Source organism: Zosterops lateralis, assembly GCF_965231275.1.
Source record: "Zosterops lateralis genome assembly, chromosome: 11".
Lineage (NCBI taxonomy): Eukaryota > Metazoa > Chordata > Aves > Passeriformes > Zosteropidae > Zosterops > Zosterops lateralis.
Genome location: NC_139771.1, coordinates 12,099,773 through 12,110,035, shown reverse-complemented (window position 1 = coordinate 12,110,035; position 10,263 = coordinate 12,099,773). Strand labels below are relative to the sequence as shown.

Below are 10,263 nucleotides of genomic sequence, written 5' to 3'. Positions count from 1 at the left end.
TCCACGGGATGCAGCTGGCACTTTCTCTAAAACAAGGTGGCACACCCAGCAAGGACTTGCCAGTTCTCAAATCAGGGGGAATTACTAAGCAGTAAGAGGTACAAATCTGCTTGTTCACTAACTTACCATCAATACACACACCCAAAAAACCTTTTTTCCCCAAAGCTGGTGTCACCCATTTCCCACAAACAGCACCCTACAGTCCTATGGATAAATGTGTACCAATAACCACATTGAAGCCCCTTCCCCAGCTTTCAGTGCTCGCTGCTGAGCTGTGATTTGCCGTAAGCTTGCTGCAGGAACTGGACAGAAATGCACTTGGGAAGGTTCTAACCCGGACTCAGCTCCTGGTCACTGCTGTTTCTTGGGCGGAACTCGGGATCTGGCCAGCAGGATGGGGACTATGGAGAGCAGCGCCAGGAGCAGGGCCCAGAGCGGGCGGTAGAAGAGCCAGCCCACAGAGATGGTCAGCAGCGACAGCGAGGTGGCCGCGCACACGGCAAACGCCTTCAAGCCAATGTTAACCAGGTCCCTCACAACAGGAAACCAGTCCACTGCAGAGAGAATTAAACATGGCATGGAGTAGTTGGAAAGATGACAGTTTTAAAAAAAAGTCTGATTCATGCCCAGGATTTGCACCCTAACGACTGCAATCAAAAGTCAGACTCAACTATCAACAGCACTGGATTAGGTATTTCAGCAGAGTATCATTGAGATATTTGATCATTAAGCAACAGCTAAACATAGGCAATGCTATTCTCATCTCTTCACACAGAAAGAAATCCAAAATGAAGTCTGAAGATCTGTCCAAGGCTTGAGAGGCAGAGGAGACAGAGAGCCCTGCAGCTGTGAAACAAGTCTAGGGCAACTGATACAAGCTACTAGCACAGAAATTTCTTTCTGGCAACAATAAATCCTGGACCAGTGTGTATATGGATAAATAAAGTAGAAAATTCATAGCTACAAAGTGAATGATATCTTTGATGTCTGAAGTTAATGCAAGTTTGAGGCATTGTCCTGTTTTTCTGTTTTTACTCCAGCCTTTTTCTATATTAAAAGAATAAACAAAAACTTACTTCACTGTTTGTTTACAATAGTGTAGAATAACCAGACAAATACAAAATCGTATTTCTGTACAACTGCTGATTAGGACCTGCTGTGTGAGTTCAGAAATTAATTGTATGGCAGCACTCTGAGTTAGAGTTGAAAGAACCAGCCCAACACAGGCTTCAGTTTTTTATTTTGGTAAGCACTGGGGTGGGATCTTCTGAGACTGGCAAAAGATACTTGTGTGAGGTTTTTTAATGCTCACAAAGCAACCAGATGGTTTTGGCATCCTGTTAACCTGCAGTTGCCTAGAGGGACTTTTCAGATCAAATCGAATCTGAGTTGAAACCAGGTTTCTCCTGGTCTCCAAATGAATTAACTCTTTAGAGGTTACATCTTATTTCTAGATTGTTTTACTTTTCTGTGAAAAACTTACCTAATGTGTGCAAGATTCGGGTCATCAGGCTGATGCCCACAAACATTGAGAGCCAGCCAGCTCCACGGAGGGCCCAGGTCTTCATGGTGTTACTCTCCTGCTCCTTCTGAAACACCTCCTGAAAGCAAACACCATCACATGCAGACTGTTTCTTGCTCTTTTTCAAGATCCTCTTAATTCCAGTATATTATGAGCCAAGAGCATCTTAGGAGTACAATTTCCCTTGCAGAAGATACATTGCAGCTCATTCTGCAGGGTCTGTGCAGTATGGTAGTACACTGCAATAGACAGAACAGTGCAGTGGGGGAAACTGGCACTTTTCTTAATTAAAGCAACCTAAAAAGCACCATTCAACACTACCCACAAGCAGAAATCACATAGGTTTTGCTGTAACTGGATACATTCAACATTACTGTGGAAAATAAGACCTAATAAATGACTGTAATACAGTAGGAAGAGTCTGACTTCACTATGAAAGAAGTGAGAAAAAGCAACAATATCCACTAATGGCTGAAGGAAAGGTGTGAAAGAGAGCAAGCTGGATGCAGGGAAGAAAAACTAAAAGGTATGTGTGCATTTCATCAGGAAAAGCAAAGCAAAGCTTCTCTTTGCAAGAATTCTGAGAAAGATTTTTTCCAAAATGGGTTGTGTGACCCTCTGGCTCAACAAAACATTCACGTGAGGATGGCTGGGACATCAGAAAGCACTAAATGGTAAGAGATGTGTAAGACTGATTAAGTATTTGCACATACAAGTACTCAATGCATTATTTGTTTGTAACCAGTTAATTTTCAATGAAACAAATTCTATCTAATGAAGATTCAGAGCTTACAGCAGAGAGTTGATTCTATAGCTACTCTTTCAAGTCAAAACAAGACCTTTTTAACTGCTTCTGGAAGCACCTGTAAACTCGTGACATCTGCTTTTCTTTGCAGCAGGGCCTGAAACAATCATTAATGGAAACAAACCTACTAAAAGGAGTAAATGAATCACCAAATTGCTGGAGCATGCAGAATTTATTGAAGCATAATGCTCCGCCTGAAGGTTCTTTTTCAGCCAGAACAGTAATAAACGTTTCAAACAAGCCTAAACTCCTGTTCTTAGGAGCTGAAGAGAGAATAACTCTTATGGTTTATTTAATTAAACCCTGATTTTTACTATTTTTACATGCGACCTGTTCAAAAGCATGTGCTTGCCTGCGTAGGTGGGAAAACAACCAAAGAGTAAATAAAAACAAAATGAGAAGGCACAGAAACGATCTTTAAAGTAAAGAGGCAGAATGTGCAGAAACCTGGAAGCAAACACAGGCTACAATCTGTTGTCCAAAATGGAGAGAAAAGTCAATGTCTACATGAGGATTTCCTGCTCTAGAGCGGGTCTGAAGGAGAGTAAGAGCTTCTTCTTCTGCTGCTTCTGCACTACCTCCTCGAGTTTTAACCCTTCACTAGAAGAATGTGGTACCTCACCTCCACAGAGAGGTCCCCAGGGTACAGAATCTCCAGAACATCTCCAAACTTGGTGTGATATGGAACCAGCTGATCACCCCGTTGCCGAGCAATCACAGTCACCTAAGAAGACAGGGAAAAATCTTTACTGGTTATTGAGTTGGGAACAGAGCTTGCAAAATACAGAAATATCTGAAGACTCACCTTAGCAGCAGAGCCTAAATGGGGATCATCTCCACTCACACCTGCATAGAAGAAGGAGACACGAAGGTCTCCCACCTACAAACAAGGTAAGATTGGAAGTCAAGAAAGATTATTTTACAAAAGGCAATCACAAGAAAGACAACTCAGCACAGGAACATCCTTTATTCATCAACACTTATTCTGAGCATTTATGTCATGCAAGAGATAGCCAGAATGATTTTCAAGCTGTCCCTTTTCCAGGGCTCGCTAGCAACTGAAGGGGAAGAGCTCAGATGCTGTTTCGTAATACCCTCTCTGATTAAGATGCAGGAGCGCATGATATGCTTTGTTCATCCCTCATCATTCCACCTTTTGCACAATCTGACAACAAATTGTTTGTACTCCTTAATACAGCAAGGTGGAATCCACCTCCCAGCACCATCTCTTTCCATTTAAAAGAACAGCAGACTTGAGAAACCAGACCAAAGAAATGGGATTGGAATTCTCTTTGCAAGAGAAGCATTCATTCTGATGGGCTGCACTAAGGGAGTGATCCTATGTGATGGTCTACACTCCATTTTCTATACATTAAAGAGAAATGGGACATGCCCCAGTGCCTTTTTCACACACAAGTAATCACTGCTTTAGTTTATCTTTCCCATCTTACTTCTGGACGCCTGGGGTTGTCGCTGTGATAGAAGTAATCTCCTCTGCGGGTAACATCAGCATGGGGATCCTCCAGGTGTGACAAACTCAACTGCTTGAAATCATCAATTTTATCCACGAGACCTAAGCAGAATAAAGCATCAAGCTGGAACAGCCAGTTTGCTGGCTGGATTCCTGATTATCACTCGACATGACAGCTATTGTGGAAAGAACCAAAGTCCGTTGCTGATGCAACAGCAGACACAAAGCCAGGACAAAACAATCCTTACCCTTGGAAAGAACAAAGCTGCCAACCTGGACATTAGGAGAAACAGCAGTGAAAGACTCCACAGCCATGGCACTGAGGAACAGAGAGAGTCCGTGATTAGTCCCAGAATTGTGATCAAACTCTTGATTCACAGTATGTAATGCATAGCACAGAAAAGGTACTATGCCAAACATCAGGAGAAACTCAAAGAGATAAAAGACTGTCCTGATGTGAAAACAAATCCATCAAGAGACCATCCAGACTGCATACTGTTGGAGACATTAAAATAAGTTAAGGCACCACTGCTCTGAACTGCTCTAATTTCTTTATGCCTTCATTCTCCCAGCTACCAAGAGAACAGTAGTTTCCATCTACTGCACTCTGTTATGAAATCAGTCATTTAGCTTTCATCTTTGATCAGATCCAGTGACAGAATTCAGAGGGACTGTGCCAGATGGTACCTCACCTTGGGTTTTTGTGTCCAATTTCTCGATCAAAGTTTCTGCTGTTCACAACTTCTGATTTCCACTCTGTATCTAAACAGAATGATAAGAAAGTTGAGTAAAAGACACTCAGATTTCAGTTACTGAAGAAACCTCTCAATCAATCAGTTCTAGGTTACACTTTTAGTAGTACTGTCTACATCGATGCCTGTGATAGTTTGTACTGATACTTAGATCTATCCTCCTAGCATATTAACGGGGAATGGCAGGATTTAGGGTGAAAAACTATTTTTGGGAGAAAATTACGACTCAACTTTGCTGTTGGCATCTTCCATGATCAGGATTTGACTCCTGGCTCTGCTCTTTGGGAATAAGCTGCTTTTGTGGTGACAAGGAACAGGGGGCAAAGGGAGAGGAGTCTGGAGTAAACTTGAGCCCAGGAAAGTTTGAGTCACAATGTGTTTTGCCAACACAAAGTCAGTATTTAAACATTAATTTTATCTGACAATAAACCTTCCTTAAGGTGAGTCTGTTTTGCCCATGATGGTAATGCAAAAGCCATCTCCCTATCTTTCTTTCAACCTGTCCTTCACTCCTGTCATTCCCAATTTCTTCCCCAGTCCTGCTGAGGGGAGAGTAATCAAGCAGCTGTGTGGGTCCACGGCTGGCATACATAGACATTTACGGGACAGAATCCATCTATCTTGGGAGGACAGCTGTTGTTTTAGATGGCATTTCTTTTTGGTCACTGCGAGCCTGTTTTTCATGGCTCACAACCACCAGCTTTGCCCCTTAAGTATCTCTATGACACAAGGCCCCCATGGTTCACTCAGCTGAGTATTTTTATATGATCACACCCAGAAACTGCTGCACGCCCACGTTACATATGCATGGGCTTTGATCAGAGGTAAATGAAGCACAGAGACCAATCTCCAAACACATGATGACTCAGAGTACTTCTCTGCCACTGGGTAGATCAGAATAACGCACCCAGTTCTGCTCCTGCCAAAAAAGCACTTGGCAAAAGCCATAGTGCACATCAAAAGGTGCTGGTATCAACAACTAAACAGGTTCTCAACAAGCTCCCTTACAGTCTGGAGCTACCCTGGTTTCCCCTGTCTATTCTTCTATTGTTCTTCTGCTATTCTGTATATTCTTCTACTCACAGCTGACATATTCCCAATTACTCCATGTCTGAAGTGTAATCTCAGGTGTAGCTTTGAACACACTCCCTCCTCTGCCCATCTCTGGTCACTGAGGGCCCTATTTCTGGAGCATCCTATCCCTGGATGTTCCTCTGAACTTTTAGGGGTTTCAAAACAAGACTCAGATTTTCTGTAGCTCTTGCTTGCTAACAGCACATCTCCTTTCATCTCGGTTACCTCAGGAAAGGGAGGTTCTGTCATTTGTTTAGGAAAGAGAATTTTTGCTTATTTATTTGCATTCCTTTCTTTCCCAAGAAGAAAACACAGGTTTTACAAGAAAAATCAAAATACACACACATAAAAGTCCAAAGTTAACATGCATAAAAGGGAAGGAACTTTCTATTGATCAACTTACCATATGAATACCTTGTCTCTTTCTTAATCTCACCATTCTCCTCATATTCCCTGCAGAGAAAAGCGGCTGGGATGAGAACCAAAACAGTGTGCACACACCCCTGCTCAGGGCAGAGTACACTTCACCAATGAAATGCACAGACAGATTCTCTGGCAACACAGACTTATCTTTATAAAGAACCTAACTCTTCTCTGAACTACCTGTTCGGTAGACAGAGATTTTCTGTACCACGAGAAAACTATACACAAATGCTCAACAGCCACAACCTTTTTATTCCCATGTTTTGAAAAAGGAGATGTTGACTAGATTGATGAGGAATAAACAGAATTAAATATAATGAGACAAGCTGGCCCACATCAAATTTCTAACAGATGCTGCACCATAAGCATGCTAAAACTGAGAAACTATTTTGCCCACCTTCAAAATCTCTGACCCTTTTTTTTTATTTGACGTGAAAGACATTTGGAACAGGAATTCTGTGCAGTCACACCTCAATAATAGCTAATAACATTCATAATAGCAACAGTGGAATTAGCAGCAATAGCAAAAATGTTTTCCCTATTTGGGCTGCACCTATTAATAGAGCATTTAACATCTCTCAAGGAAGTTAAGGTGATTCTCTAAAGGAAAAAAAGAATCCAAGACCTCTAGAGTTTGTGGCTTTTTTTTTTTTCCCTTAGCCATAAGGAAAGAAAAAGCTGTGATAGGATCCTGTTAACACGACAGCCTCAAAAACTACTTTTAAAGATTACTTTCACTTACTTGGAATCTTCATGTTCTACCCACTGGTACATTTCCACGTTACGCTTAAGTTTGACAGCTTGGATGGAGACCCCATAGCTGGGGTCAAACAAAGGCTGTGCAAAAATTAAAGAAAATACAAGTCAGTCTAAATGCTGACAACCTCAAACACTCTACTGAACCCATTTACATATCTCACTGTACAGCCAGCATTATATCTTACACACAGATGAACATGGTATAAATGTTATGAAAGACAAAAAGGAATGTCTCTGGTGAATCTGACCTGAAGAATCATCATCAAAAGTTCTTGCCATAGTGAGGAATGATACCAGAACTGCTGACTACGGGTTTTTCAGGTTTCAGTGTTTAAACCATGAGATTCTGTTTTGCTGGAAGGTGCTGTGTTACCTTCTGCAATGCGGGTGGACTGTGGAAAATGTCACCACTACTGAAAAGTCAGAGCTCGCAGAGCTCCTGTGCTGCAAGAGCCTGAAGACTTAACAATATCATGAACACACACCAGGCTCCCTACACAAATGGCAATTGAAATTATCCACGAAAGACAGCTTGAGGGTAAACACAGCCAAACCTGCCATTGGCCTGGAGAAGGGAGTGCAAGGACATTCAGCATCTCCCTGATTCCAGGCCAAGAACCAGAGCTTAAATGCTAGCTGGCAATGCTTAGAGGAGGAGAAAAGCCATGCGTCTTTTCCTGGATATCAAACAAAATTTTAATTGGCAAAGACTTTTCCTTCCCTCCAAGCTTGAAATACTCATATCTTCAATATACTATTTTATTTACCTTAGATGTACTCAGAGCTCCAGCCAAGTGCACCAGTCTTCCCTCATTCTGCTGAGAGATACTGTGGATGCTGTTCAGAGGGACCACAAGAGAAAGCCCCTCATCAAGAGACTTGGCTGTCCTCAAAGCTCGTCCCTGCAATGAAGAAAACAGAAATCAAGTTGCGGAGAATCAATGTCACAGCAGTATTTTGTGAACAAGGTTAGCAGACAAGTGAACTGATGATCACAAGGAATGCTTCTATATTCAGCCCAAGGCATATTTGTGAAACACACCTGAACTTCTCCATTCTCTATGTGTGAGCCAGTTTGGGGCAGTACTTCTCACCCAGGGGGCAGGACCATTAACACTGACTAAGTTTCTCAAACAAACCCAAATTCTTCCTACAAGGGTCCAAAGGTATTGCTCTTCACCTCTTACCTTGTTCATCATTCCTGAGTAACTGCAAAAACGATAGAAATCATGGTTCATTTTTCCCACACACCTACACTGACTCCTTGGCAAAAGTTTTTCCTTGCCTTACCATCATATCCTGATGCACCTTTGTTTTTTTTTGCAAAGTCATCAAAATTTGGAGTAGTTATTTTTCCTCTTGTAGAGGTATGAAAGGAAGTCTCTAAGTGAAAATCCACAGAATTCTGCTCTCCACTCCAAAACAAGTACATTTTCAATGGCAGTGTGTTAAGATTCCTGGCTTTTTTTTTTTTTTTTTTTAATCTAAACCCAAGAACTAATACTGAGGAAAAAAAAAAAAAAAAGAAAAATTAACACCCTCAATTTTGCAACACTGGGTATGAATTTGTTTTAAGTAATTATAACAAGACCAGAAATGAGGACCTTTCATTACCTCAAAAAAAAAAAAAAAAAAAAAGAGAAGGCTGGAACATGGCTGGCTCATGCAACCCCCTTACAGGCTGTTTTGTCATCAGTTTACAAGCTTTGGATCTTATCTCTCATCACACATTGCTACTGTCTCTACTACACCTAGTTCCAGAGAAATACTACCTGTGACTTTACTTTTCTGTTATATCCTGACCATAAGCACCAGGTCCCCAGACAAAACCTCCTCTTCTTATGGATCAAGTAATAAAGCTGTGTACAAACACTGACAGTATTGCACTTACTTCATTGGTAAAAAGAAGGTAGAAAGCCAGAAGAAATGTCACAAGTCCAATCAACATGCCTCCAGAAGTCTCGCTGAGCCGCTCCAGGAACCCTGGTTTGGGCTCACTTGTGATTTTAACATGCTCTTTCCTGCTGCCTGTGTCAGAGAACTGCTGAAAATAAACCAAAACTGCAATATTGGTGTGGAAGGGGAAAGCATTCAGTTTCAAAGCAAGTCTTAGCTTTGTTAGCACTGCTGTCCTACAGAGCAGAACCTCTTGCCTTGGACCAAAACTTTCCCACACTTATTAAATGCCTTATCACACTTTTGACACCAGAAACACGTTCAATAAAGCTCCAGCCTGATAGAAAAAAAAAAAACCCAATTTCTACTATAGCAGTCCTACATGTTCAAGCTTTCTTCGGTCTGCCTCCAGGTTCTGTATTTGGACTCCACACCCTGCATTCAGGCCATGACAAATTGAGTAATAGCCCTAAATTCCTGACCAGCTAAAACACTGCTATAAATAACAAATTATGATTCACCTCCCCAGTAAAAAGAGTGCCTGCGCACTCTAAAATAATTATATCCATGGTAACAATAATCCATAACAAGGCACAGGACAAACATGAGAGCCCAGGGGTTTATCTCTGCATATGCGGCTTGTTGGGAGTTACCAAACTCAACTTCAGCACACGCACACAGCAAAGGCAGCGCATGGCACTTCTCTGTGTACGGAAAACCACGCTATGAAAAGCCAGCGTCCATAAAGGAGACAGAGGAGTGCTGCAGCTTAATTCAAATAAAGGGAGAGAGTCCACTGGGGCAATGCCGTGCGGTTTTCTCCCTCTCGGTTTCGGAGGGCGCAGCCTCTTTCCATCCCAAACTCCGGGCCAGACGCTGCTCACGCCCTTTCCCCATTGGCTAAGGAAGGTACAGCCTCTCCGAACCGCCTTCCACATATCCCCCACCCTGAACCTCCTGTTTTACTCCAATGTTCAGAAACTCAGGCTTTGTACAGACCCCAGGTGCCAAGCTGTCTCGGCTCAGCAACCAACCCGCTGCCCAAAGTCAGCAGAGACATCAAAACCCATTTCAAAGACATTAACACCCATACCTTCACCCATCGAATTACTTGTAAAGACATTAGCACACATCTTTCCTCTCATGGGGCTCATCCGGAGATGCCCGGCGGGCTCTGACCGGCACAGGGCCCCGGCCACAGCCCGGGCACCGGAACGGGCCCACACGGAGCGCGGAGCAGCGGCGGGGCCGGAGCGAGCAGCACTTACATTCCTCGACATCCTGAACCTCTCTCACTGCTCCCGAGATCCGCAACTCAGGGACCGCCACAGCCTCGCACCGCCAGCCTCGCCCTCCTCCGCCTCAGGGCTCCCCCGCCCCCGGGCCGCTCCCCGCCCGCAGCGGGGCACGCCGGGACATGTAGTTCCCGCCGCCGTGGGGAAGCCCTTCCTTCTTCCTTCCTCTTTCCCTTCCCGCCTCCCTGCCTCTCTCTCCCGGGCGCTGGGCAGGCGGGAGCTGTAGTGCGGCGGGGCCGGGCCTGGCGGAGCCCCGCGGGCGGCAG

At 43.4% G+C, this 10,263-nt stretch overlaps 1 protein-coding gene across 2 annotated transcripts; it reads right to left on the bottom strand.

Annotated features, from left to right (window-relative positions):
• Positions 1 to 351: 351 nt before the first annotated feature.
• TMEM43 (transmembrane protein 43) lies at positions 352 to 10,114 on the bottom strand (the record flags this gene model as incomplete). Of its 2 annotated transcripts, none has more annotated exons than XM_083869734.1 (12): positions 9,971 to 10,114; positions 8,698 to 8,847; positions 7,574 to 7,708; positions 6,790 to 6,884; positions 6,028 to 6,077; positions 4,491 to 4,560; positions 4,047 to 4,117; positions 3,779 to 3,900; positions 3,133 to 3,207; positions 2,950 to 3,051; positions 1,484 to 1,601; positions 352 to 554 (listed from the first exon to the last, which is right to left on the bottom strand). In XM_083869734.1, exons 1-12 carry the CDS (start codon positions 9,980 to 9,982, stop codon positions 352 to 354), a joined length of 1,203 nt encoding a protein of 400 aa, XP_083725860.1. In that variant the 5' UTR covers positions 9,983 to 10,114. The 2 variants fall into 2 exon arrangements, with proteins under 2 accessions (XP_083725860.1, XP_083725859.1); XM_083869733.1 differs by having other exon boundaries at positions 8,698 to 8,850; positions 9,971 to 10,113.
• Positions 10,115 to 10,263: the final 149 nt, after the last annotated feature.